Source organism: Phyllobates terribilis, unplaced genomic scaffold (assembly GCF_046119375.1).
Source record: "Phyllobates terribilis strain yellow unplaced genomic scaffold, ASM4611937v1 Scaffold_4__5_contigs__length_816908805, whole genome shotgun sequence".
Lineage (NCBI taxonomy): Eukaryota > Metazoa > Chordata > Amphibia > Anura > Dendrobatidae > Phyllobates > Phyllobates terribilis.
Genome location: NW_027362764.1, coordinates 465,020,008 through 465,032,721, shown reverse-complemented (window position 1 = coordinate 465,032,721; position 12,714 = coordinate 465,020,008). Strand labels below are relative to the sequence as shown.

Genomic DNA, 12,714 nt, shown 5'->3' with positions numbered 1-12,714 from the left:
CTTCCCTTAAAGGGAATTTCTCAGAATTAAAAAAGTTATTCCCCTATCCATTATGATCCCTAGCGTTCTCCAGAACGGGGCACTGGATTTTGAGAATGGCCCTGTCTTGTAAGGAGCAGAAGTGCACATACTTGTCTCTGCTCCATTCATGGTCTTTGGGACTACTGGAAATAGGGGAGTGATGCGCTGAAATGGGATATAATGAGTTTAATTTATAAACCATATCCAACAATCTGACATTGTAATGAGTGTTTCTCTAGTTTTGTCTGTAGGTGGATATCAATGGTGGATATCAATTATGAATTAACTTTTGTATTTAGTTATATGTCCGAGAACTCTCTCCTTACCATACACCTCATATATACTAATTTAAATGTACTGCTGAAACATCTACGTTGTTCGTTCAAACAGCACCATCAAGGAGCATAAGAATTCAATCTACCAGTTTATAAAAAATGTCATTTATCGGAAGCACTTAGCTTACAAAGTCTAGTTACAAAAGTTTTATAAATCATACTAACCATATACACGATGCCACCAGAGGTATAATCCACTAAATGCCAGAAAGTAAAGTACACCACCCAAAACAGTTTTCCACTCTGATGGTTTTCCCTTTTTCATCTCTGTGAAGGACTGTTTGAAGCTGATCCGATACACTGCATAGGAGAGATACACAACTATTGATAATTGTGGTGCTTATTCCATATAGCTATAAATGGTTTTAATAGATGAATTAAAAACTGATAAAACAGAAAAGACACAATTAAGATACATAAAAAAAATGAAAGATGATACATTAGTACAAGTAAGAAATTGGACATACGGTCCCAAATTTAATAAGACTAGCATTTCCTGTAGTGGCAATTTTCAATTTAGCCATTTTATTTTTGACTTTTTTCTCCCCTTATTTAAAGAGAGAGAACTTTTTTGTAGTTCTGAATTTCACCATTTATTTAATCATACAATGTAATGTATGATGTGGCTTACCAAAGTATTCACCCCCCCCCCTCCCACCCCGGCATTTCTCGTGTTTTACTACCTCACAACCTTGAGGATTTTTGCCCATTCTTCAAGGTAAAACTGCTCCAGCTCCTTCAAGTTAGATGATTTCCTCTGGTGAACAATAATCTTCAAGTCTGACCACAAATTTTCCATTGGGTTAAGATCTGGGCTTTGACTAGGCCACTCCAAAACATTTACATGTGTCCCCTTTAACCACTCGAGTGTTGCTTTAGCAGTATGCTTTAGGTCATTGTCTTGTTGGATGGTGAACCTCGGTCCCAGTCTCAAATCACTGACAGACTGAAACAGGTTTTGCTCAAGAATATCCTAGTATTTCACACCATCCATCTTCCTCTCGACTCGGGCCATTTTCCCTGTCCCTGCTACCGGAAAAACATCCCCACAGCATGATGCTGCCACCGCCATGTTGCACTCTGGGGATGGTGTTCTTTGGGTGATGAGCTATGTGTTGGTTTGGCGCCAGACATAGTGTTTACCTTTGTGGCTAAAAAGTTCAATTTTGATCTCATCTGACCACAGCACCTTCCTCCATACATTTGAGGAGTCTCTCACATGTGTTTTGGCAAATTCAAAATGAGCCCTACACAATAAAATTGTAAGTAAAGGCTTTTTTCTGCCCACTCTTCCATAAAGTCCACTTCTATGGAGTGTACGGCATATTGTGATCATATGGACAGATACTCCAGTGTTTGCTTGCTCTGCAGCTCCTTCAGGATTACCTTTAGCCTCTGTGCTACTTCTCTAATTAATCCCTTCCTTGCCCGAGCTGAGAGTTTTGGTGGGCGGCCCTCTCTTGGCAGGTTTGTTGTGGTACCATGTTCTTTCCATTTGATGATAATGAATTTGATGGTGCTCCAGGGGATCATCAGAGATTGGGATATTTTTTTTTATAACCCAACCGACTAGTACTTAACAACTTTGTCCCTGACTTGTTTGGATATCTCCTTGGTCTTCATGGTGTTTGGTTAGTGGAGCCTCTTGCTTAATGGTGTTGGAGCCTCTGTGGCCTTTCAGAAAAGCTGTGTATATACTGACAGACCATGTGACACTTAGATTGCACACAGGTGGACTGCCTTTCACTAAGCATGTGACTTATGAAGGTAATTGAATCAGACATATTTAGGGGCTTCATAGCAAAAGGGGTGAATATATATGCACATGCCATTTTTTAGTCATTTGATTACATAAATGTAATTTATGCCTATATTTTTCTCACTTCACTTCACCAACTTAGACTATTTAGTGCTAATGCATCACACACAAATCGGATTACAATAGTATTTAAACACAGGTTGTAATGTAAGAAAATAGGTAAAAATCCATGAGCTTTTCGTCAGTTCTTGATGTTGCACATTTTCTGCATCCATTAAGTAAAATAGATTACTTGCACAGTTTCTAAAATACGCAGAATAAAAAACTCAACAAAAACTAAATTGTGGGAATGTAGCCTAAAGCAAGAAAAAAGCGTGGTGAAATGGCAACAAATTTCACCATTTTTGTTTACGTTTTGTTTTATGGTGCTCATTATGCAGTAAAAAATACCCATTAGGCTGAGGTCACACGGCCGTCAATTCTCTCATGCGAGAGAATTGGACTGAATATGCTAATGTCACTCGGATCAAACTCTTTTTAGAGTTTGATCCGAGTGTCACCTTAGTGTGATCAGATTCTCTCACGGGACAGAATCGCAGCACAGGTGTGGAGAAGACAGAGAACTTAATTTCCCCATTCTCTGTGTCACTCAGGTGACATCCGAGTGCAGCTCGATGTTTCACACGCACCTATAGACTTGTATGGGTACGCAAGATCCAATAAACGGATGCACCCGCTGCATGCTGCGATTGTTTTCTCATGCTGCAAACTAGCACCCACCCAATTCAGGCAACACTAATTTTGCAAGGTGTGCCACCTATCCGTTTAATGACTGCAGGGAGAATGTAACTTAATTTTCCATTTGTAGCCATGCTTCCAGTAAGCCTGCCTGGCACAATTTAATCACTATATCTGCAAGTAAAAAGTGTTTTTTGGAGGACACAGGTTTCCTTTAAGACAATATAATCCAAGGTACTCCTCACTAGCTGCCAATTAAAATCATTTTATTATTCATAAACAGCAGAATACTATTCTTCCTCCCATGGACTCACTGTTTATGAATAATAGACTTATTTGAATTGGCAGATTGTGAGTGCCTCAGATTAGATTAAAGCTACTCTTTACCATTAAGATAATATTTAAAATCAGCTCTCCTGCCTAACAGCTAGTACATCCCCTATGTCACTCAACCCGAATATTTCCCGAATCTGCATATTCCTCAACGAAAAATCTGCAAAAACACTAGTGCATGCCCTTATCTCCCGCCTCGACTACTGCAACCTCCTACTCTGTGACCTCTCCTCTAACACTCTCGCACCCCTCTAATGTATCCTAAACTTTGCTGCCAATTAATCCACCTGTCCCCCCACTATTCCCTGGCCTCTCCTATCTGTCAATCCCTTCACTAGCTCCCCATTACCCAGAGACTCCAGTTCAAAACCCTAACCTTGGCATACAAAGCCATCCATAACCTGTCTCCTCCATACAGTACAGACCAAAAGTTTGGACACCCCTTCTCATTTAAAGATTTTTCTGTATTTTCCTGACTATGAAAATTTTACATTCACACTGAAGGCATCAAAACTATGAATTAACACATGTGGAATTATATACTTAACAAAAAAGTGTGAAACAACTGAAAATATGTCTTATATTCTAGGTTCTTCAAAGTAACCACCTTTTGCTTTGATGACTGCTTTGCACACTCTTGGCATTCTCTTGATGAGCTTCAAGAGGTAGTCACCGGAAATGGTTTTCACTTCACAGGTGTGCCCTGTCAGGTTTAATAAGTGGGATTTTGTGCCTTATAAATGGGGTTGGGACCATCAGTTGTGTTGTGCAGAAGTCTGGTGGATACATAGCGGATAGTCCTACTGAATATACTGTTAGAATTTGTATTATGGCAAGAAAAAAGCAGCTAAGTAAAGCAAAACGAGTGGCCATCATTACTTTAAGAAATGAAGGTCAGTCAGTGCAAAAAATTGGGAAAACCTTGAAAGTGTCCCCAAGTGCAGTATCAAAAACCATGAAGCGCTACAAAGAAACTGTCTCACATGAGGACCGCCCCAGGAAAGGAAGACCAAGAGTCACCTCTGCTTCTGAGGATAAGTTTATCCGAGTCACCAGCCTCAGAAATCGCAGGTTAACAGCAGCTCACATTAGAGACCAGGTCAATGCCACACAGAGTTCTAGCAGCAGACACATCTCTACCTCAACTGTTAAGAGGAGACTTTGTGCAGCAGGCCTTCATGGTAAAATAGCTGCTAGGAAACCACTGCTAAGGACAGGCAACAAGCAGAAGAAACTTGTTTGGGCTAAAGAACACAAGGAATGGACATTAGACCAGTGGAAATCTGTGCTTTGGTCTGATGAGTCCAAATTTGAGATCTTTGGTTCCAACCACTGTGTCTTTGTGCGACGCAGAAAAGGTGAACGGATAGACTCTACATGCCTGGCTCCCACCGTGAAGCATGGAGGAGGAGGTGTGATGGTGTGGGGGTGCTTTGCTGGTGACACTGTTGGGGATTTATTCAAAATTGAAGGCATACTGAACCAGCATGGCTACCACAGCATCTTGCAGCGGCATGCTATTCCATCCAGTTTGCGTTTAGTTGTACCATCATTTATTTTTCAACAAGACAATGACCCCAAACACACCTCCAGGCTGTGTAAGGGCTATTTGACCAAGAAGGAGAGTGATGGGGTGCTACGCCAGATGACCTGGCCTCCACAGTCACCAGACCTGAACCCAATCGAGATGGTTTAGGGTGAGCTGGACCGCAGTGTGAAGGCAAAAGGGCCAACAAGTGCTAAGCATCTCTGGGAACTCCTTCAAGATTGTTAGAAGACCATTTCCTGTGACTACCACTTGAAGCTCATCAAGAGAATGCCAAGAGTGTGCAAAGCAGTCATCAAAGCAAAAGGTGGCTACTTTGAAGAACCTAGAATATAAGACATATTTTCAGTTGTTTCACACTTTTTTGTTAACTATATGATTCCACATGTGTTAATTCATAGTTTTGATGCCTTCAGTGTGAATGTACAATTTTCATAGTCATGAAAATACAGAAAAATCTTTAAATGAGAAGATGTGTCCAAACTTTTGGTCTGTACTGTACATCTGTAACCTAGTCTCCCGGTACTTACCTGCACGCAACCTTCGATCTTCACAAGATCTCCTTCTCTACTCCCCTCTTATCGCCTCTTCCCACAATCACTTACAAGATTTCTCCCGTGCATCCCCCCTACTCTACCCCAACATATCAGACTCTCGCTTACCGTGGAAACCTTCAAAAGGAACTTGAAGACCTACCTCTTTCGACAAGCCTGCAACCTACAGTAGCCACCGCTCCACCATACCGCTGCACGACCAGCTTTACCTTCACCTACTGTATCCTCACCCATCCCTTGTAGATTGTGAGCCCTCGCGGGCAGAGTCCTCGCTCCACCTGTGTCAGTCGCTGACTCGTTTGTGTTCAAGATTATTGTAATTGTTTTTGCTATTTATACCCCTTTCACATTTAAATCGCCATGGAATAAATGGCGCTATAATAAGAAAAAAAAAAATAATAATAATCCCAAAGAAAAGAAAAAGAATTTCACCACATTTTTGCTGGTAATGTGAAAGTAAAACCTGCATCCCTAATGATGTACATTTGAGAAAAGTCTTGTAATTTCATCTACTGGCCTTTTTTATGTTTTTCTTATAACCATTCGGTCCACTTTAAGCTTTCGTATGTTCGATATATGCTGCTGAATGTTAAGACATAACATACATGCCAGTTTTTCTTCCGGTGTTAGCTTAGTCCAGGGTCCGGCTTCCTTTTCTTTTAGTGATTTTTGCTGTGGGTTCAGCTCAGATACAAAGGGTACGTCAGGCAGGGGTAATGCCCGGGAATCATAGTAACTTGGTTTGGTGTAGAATGGCACTTTGTCAACATCTGTGAAATGAAAAGTACAAATTTATGACGATGCAAATTCAAAGTTGATTTATTTTCCACATCTAAAAGGTAATTTTGGAAACCATAAGCTTTTCAAAAGGGTTCACCAATCAATCTTGATCGATACCTCGGCTGTAAAAATCATTATCAGTGCTAAATTGTAAAAGTAAATACTGCTCATAGCAACACTTCCATTTACACAAGGAACGGTTGCATAGCACATAGACCTAGCAGCATGTCCTCCTGGGCAACAATAGTATGCCATACTGGCAGCAAGGTTCCTAATGATCGAAATGTTCATCAGATCCCTGACAATGACTTTTCAAACCACTGACCAATTGTCGGTGGATTAAAAATTTGTGTGTAAAACTGAATTGTACGCTGGCAAAACATCAAGAAAATACCCCCACAATGACAAACACATTGGGCAGCATTGAGCTCACCTCATTAAATTTTCATTGCATTCATTAACTCCTTAGTGACCAATAGACGTCTTTTTACTGACCTGCAATATAAGAGACTAGCGTTCCCCGACAGGCGACTATCCTGCAATTGTCACCTGCAAACTATAGCTGACAACTTGCTGCATCAGCCATGATTAGTGTTGGCACCGACCATGGACATTTAACCCCTTAGATTCTGCAGTCTGTAGTGACTACAGAATCTAACTAGTTAACAGAGTGTGGGGGCTCCCTCTTTAATCTCATCGGCACCCTGAGATCTTGATTGTGTGGTCCTGATGTTTGCCATGGCAGGTAATGGCCAAATAACCGCCTTAGAGTCTTCCGGCCTGTTCAGAAGTTTTCAAAATTTAGGTGGTAAAAATAAACTTTTTCATTCTTTTCATGCCACTTTCCATTACTTCCTGAAAAGAACCCGAAGGGTTAATGAACTACCTGAAAGCAATTTTAAATATGGTGAGGGGTGCAGTTTTTTAATTGATAGTATTTTTTGGTGGTTTCCAACATATAGGACGTCTAAAGTCACTTCAAAACTGAACAGGTCCCTATAAAAATGAGTTTTGTAAATTTCCTAGAAAAAATGAAAAAATTACTGCTAGATTTTTAAACATTCTAAAATGCTAACAAAATAAAACAATACTTTACAAACGGTGCTGATGTAAAGCAGACATGAGGGAAATGTTAGTTATTAATATTTTTGTGTGGTATGACTATTGAGATTAAAGGGATAATCATTCAAAGTTTGAAAATTGAAATTTTGAAAACATTTTGTCAAATTTCTGATATGTTTTGCATTTATTTATAAAAATATCAAACCTAAATTTACCATTATTATAAAGTACCATGTGTCACAAACAAAAAGTCTCAAAATCAATGTGATACGTTGAAGCGTTCTAGAGTTATTACTACATAAAGTGACACTCGTCAGATTTAAATAAAAGTTGGTCCAGTCACTAAGGGGTTAAAGCTATGCAGTAGTAGATTTACCATGAATGACTTGAATATGAATATTTACAAAGGAATCTTTTTGCTGAACCTTCCATTTTATATTATCAAAATACAGTAAAATGGTAATATGACATCTCCAAGAGGATCCTTACTTTAATGCTGAGACCGACCCTGAAGTTGTTCTCAGGGTTATTAAATTTTAGAATAGCCCCTGCTACAAGATCATAAAATCTCCCACTATGTTAAAGTAATTCTCTGTATAATTGACCTTTGTAATCTGTAAGCCACCAACGATGTCTTTTATGGGAAACCTTGAGTTTATCATATTTTACAGGTAGTAAACATTACAATCCATTGTAAATAGTAGTAGACAGCTTTATACAGGGTCAAAGCGCAACATCAATGACAAATAATGCCAGAAAATATAGAATCATACAATACTTTAATAAACAAAAGTAATACATGAAAACTGAGTAAGAATGAATATTTAGCGTACAAATAGTTTTAGGGCGTGTTCACACACGTACACTAGGCACGTCTAATGTGGATTTTGTGTCAGAAATTCAGAGCTCAGGCAAATGCTTGTCGCCATTTATAGCTGGGAGACCGTGGTACTTTGTGGCAGGGGACGTCACTCCAAATTATAGTACGAAATAAAGGGGCACACACTTAGACATGCACTTAAGATTTAAGTTTTATTCGTAGATTAGCATATTGAAATGGGGCAAAACTTGAAAACTTGAATTTTTAAAATGGTTGGCCACGATCTTAATTTTAGGGAACACTATTTTCTGGCACTGACAAATTATATATATATATATATATATATATATATATATATATATATATATATATATACTGATGGATTCCATTCAACTTAATAGGAGCTATTCTGCAGTATCCGAGAGCAGTCACAAAACAGTGTGACAGAGTGGTGGTGTTGTCCTGCTTATATTCGGCCTATTGCCAAAGCTGGGATTTAATATTGAACCTCATAGATCTGATATGTCATCAATATCAGTGAAGTGTAAAACATGTTTAAGTGGTGTTTGAGATCAGCTACTGGGGACAATGTGCATACTCAGTTTTTTAAAGGGGAATCTGTCAGCGTAATCCACCCACCTCTCCCAAGCTGTTTACATGGGCATGTAGGTAATTGAAAAATAAGTCCATATGTAACTTTACTTAAGCAATCCTCTATTACTGAAATAACAATGTTTTACTCCATATGCAAATGAGGCTGAAGTGCTCTGGGTGTGGTCGGAGAACTTCACAGGATCTATTCTCTGCCTATCGACACCTTCTTTTGCTTGACTGACAGCTCACTAGTTTGGCAACACAGTCAGTAAACTGTTAGTCAAGCAGAAGAAGGTGGTGCTAGGCTGAGAGATAAGGAGGCAGAGGCTGAGGAAGTGCTTTAAACATAATCAATGCACTTCAGCTTCATTTGCATATTGAATAGAAAAAGTTGTTGGTTTTCTTCAATAATCGAGCCAAGGATTACGTAAAGTAGTATTCCCATCTTCAAGATCCTATCCCAATAAGTAGTAGGTGTAATAATAATAATTAGTAATCAGCGAACGTGCTCGCCACTGCTCGGTACTCGCCCGAGCATCACGGTGGTCAACAAACTCAGCGCTCGGCGAGTATTTCCGTGTCGCTCGGGTGGGAACTCAGGTCCCCGCCCTGCATGTTTGGTGCTCTTTAGGGAGCCAATGAACATGCAGGGATTGCTTGCCACACACTGTAGTGCTGTAGCCATGTTGGTTGTGGGCATTACAGTGATTGGCTGGCTGCACAGCGTCATCAGGTCTATATAAGACGTAGTGCCGCTATGCTCGTCACAGTCACTCTGGAATCAGGCAGAGTAGGGAGAGCTGCTGCTGAGTCAGGGAGAGATTTGCTTGTTTAAAGTTAGTATAGGTATTCCACAACATATCTATATATCCATCTGAACTAACAGTCTTTCTGAGGACTAATCCAGGTGCATATTTTCAGTGGTGACGGTGATAGCAGGAGTTAGGCAGGCAGTGTATGTGGCAGACAAGTGCAAGAGGGTCCATATCACGTTCCTGTTGTTGCTGTTCTTACCGATATTTGTAGACATAGCCCCATATATCAGGGGCCAGGGCAAATTTTTTTTTATCTTAATCCTGATTATTTGCTTAAAAAGCAATCCATAGTACACAATTTTTCTGCTCCATTTGCTTATTAGCACAGCAAAATACAGCCAGATCTGTTCCATATTTCAGCTATAAAAATCCAGAAATTTGAACTGAACCTGGAAAATATTGGCCTTCTTTTCCTTTCTGTTGCAGTGGGTCGGTCAAGCTATTCACACTTGGTCTCTGTGAAGAATAATATTAGTAAATTACAGGCCTGCTATTTAAAACCATGGTTCTCTGTCAGACATATCACATATAATAGGGTTCCAACATCAGCCATTTCTGCCTTCCATTTCATTGCAGTGTGTCGGTCAAGCTATTCACACTAGGTCTCTGTGAAAATAATATTAGTAAATTACAGTATTTAAAACCATGCTTCTCTGTCAGACATATCACATATCACAGTGTTCCAAAATCAGCCATTTCTAGTTGTTATGGATCCGGGTGGTGCAACCTCTGTGCTTTGATGCAAGGAGGGACCAGAGGGGTATAACTAAGTGCCTACTCGGACCGACCCAGGTCACACGGCGGCTTAGTCGACTCCGTGAACCAAGGAGGTCCCAGGTGCCACTCTGGGACCGATCTTGTGTGAGAGCAGATGACAGGAGCTGACCGGTATTGTGGATGAGCACGGCAGGTAGGCTGGCGGGTGATCCGGGTAGACAAGCAGGAGGGTACGGCAGATAGCCAGACAGGCACTCCAGGTAAACGAGCAGGCATGTATGGGAGGTAACTTGGCAGGTGCTCCGGGTAGGCAGGCTGGCAGGCACGGCAGGTAACTGGCAGGTGCTCCGGTTAGGCAGGCTGGCGGACACGGCAGGTAACTGGTAGGTGCTCCAGGTAGGCAGGCCGGCGGGCGCGGCAGGTAACTGGCAGGTGCTCCGGGTAGGCAGGCTGGCGGGCACAGCTTATAGACAGATTGGCAGGCAGTAACCTGAGGGCTGAGGAGAGTGTTAGCACACAAACAACAACAACCACCTTGCACAGGCACCTCCATTTTGGAGGAGGTGCTTAATATAGGGGCAGTCCTCCGGCCATTGGCCGAGGACTCTTTAGGACGGCACGCGTGGCCCCTTTAAGAGGGAGGGAGCGCGCCCTAAGCACAGTGCCCGGGCAGCTGCACACAGTGCGTGCCTCAACAGGAGAACAGGAAGACGCCAGACCGGGACCGCGGCAGTGAGGGGAACAGTGTCTCTGCCCAGCAGGAGGCAGAGACACAGATGCTACAGTACCCCTCCTTTATGCCCCCTCTTCTTTAAGCCCGCGAGAAATTTTTCTAGAAGATGAGGGGCATAAATGTTCTCCTTGGGCTCCCAAGACCTCTCCCCTTCCAATCCACAAGAAAGAAAGTCTTTTCTCTTACCCTCTTGGTGGCCAAAATGTTTTCTACCTCAAAGACGTCCTCAGCGGAGACTGGAGCTGGGATGGTACCTGGATCATCAGAGAAATAATTAAGGACAACCAGTTTGAGGAGAGACACGTGAAAGGAGTTGGGGATACGTAAGGAGGCCAGGAGTTTCAGCTTGTAAGCCACCGGATTAATTTGGTTCAGAACCTCGAACCAATGAACCGTGGACCCAACTTGTAAGATGGTATCTTAAGACAAACATATTTGGAAGAAAGCCAGACCTTGTCTCCCGGACGGAATAGAGGCAGATCCTGACGTTTTTTATCAGCAAGCTTCCTCATCCGCTCCGAGGACTGAAGAAGCGCAGATCTAGTGTCTTCCCAAATTGCAGAAAATTCGTAGACGAGAGACTCCGCGGCAGGATTGTCCACTGAAGAGGAGACGGGAAACAGAATCCGGGGGTGTTGACCGTAGACTACAAAAAACTGAGTTTTAGCAGAAGACTCACTCTCATGGTTGTTATAGGAAAACTCGGCCCAGGGGAGGAGCTCAACCCAACCGCTACGGTGAGCGTTGACAAAGTGTCGAAGAAAACTGGTGAGGATTTGATTGATGCGTTCCACTTGACCATTGGACTGAGGATGATAGGCCGAAGAAAAATCCAAGGAGACATCCAGTAGCTTGCACGTGGCTCTCCAGAAGCGCGAAGTGAATTGAACTCCACGATCCAAGACAATGTGGAGGGGTAGGCCATGAAGACAGAAGATGTGATGGATGAAGTCCTTAGCCAGCACCGGTGCAGACGGAAGACCAGGCAGGGGAATGAAGTGGGCCATCTTAGAAAAGCGGTCAGCGACCACCCAAATGACCGTCAGAAACAGGGAGATCCGTGATGAAGTCCATTGCAATATGTTGCCACGGAGTGGAAGGCACGGGAAGAGGAAGAAGACGGCCGGCTGGGAGGTGCCTAGGTATCTTGTTATGGGCACAAGAGGAACAAACCGCGACAAAATCCGCAACATCCTTGCGCAGGGTGGGCTACCAATAATGTCGGGCAATGAGCAGAAATGTCTTCCTCTGGCCGACGTGACCAGCCAGTTTGGACGAATGACCCCACAGTAAAACCTTCTTCCAATCCTGACCTAGAAAGGTCTTACTGGGAGGTAGATGAGACAGGTCAAGCGAAGCAACAATCATTATTTTGGAGGGGTCATTGACATGTAGAGGCTCCTCCTCCTGGTCGGTAGACAAAAATAAATGGGATAGTGCGTCAGCTTTAATGTTCTTGTCTGCCGGACGATAGTGAAGAGTAAAGCTGAATCGAGCTAAGAATAGTGACCATCTGGCCTGACGCGAGTTTAGTCTTTGGGCATTCTGCAAATAAGCGAGGTTTTTATGGTCAGTGTAGATGACCACCGGGTGCAGAGCCCCCTCCAGCAAGTAGCGCCACTCCTCCAGCGATAATTTGATGGCCAGCAGCTCTCGATCTCCTATGGAGTAGTTGCGCTTGGACGAGGAGAAGAGCTTGGAGAAAAATCCACAGGTTACCATTCTCCCGGATGAGGATTTCTGGGTGAGCACTGCTCCGGCCCCGGAAGAGGAGGCATCAACCTCCAGGAAGAACTGCTTGTTGCAATCCGGATGGTGTAGCACTGGAGCGGAGGAGAAGGCTTGTTTTAGGGGGACTAAGGTTTTCACCGCCTCGGAAGACCACTCCCTGGGATTTGCTCCTTTAC

The 12,714-nt window shown here is 42.6% G+C and overlaps 1 protein-coding gene across 2 annotated transcripts in view; it reads right to left on the bottom strand.

Moving 5' to 3' along the window:
• The window catches only part of LOC141265503 (cytochrome c oxidase subunit 4 isoform 1, mitochondrial-like), a 120,917-nt gene that overhangs the window by 74,047 nt on the left and 34,156 nt on the right, over positions 1 to 12,714 (bottom strand). For both annotated transcript variants that reach the window (XM_073678668.1, XM_073678666.1), the window contains exons 3-4: positions 5,892 to 6,056; positions 522 to 656 (exon numbers count right to left, since the gene is read on the bottom strand). In XM_073678668.1, the coding sequence (XP_073534769.1) occupies positions 522 to 656; positions 5,892 to 6,056 (300 nt within the window). The remainder of the gene's footprint in view (positions 1 to 521; positions 657 to 5,891; positions 6,057 to 12,714) is intronic.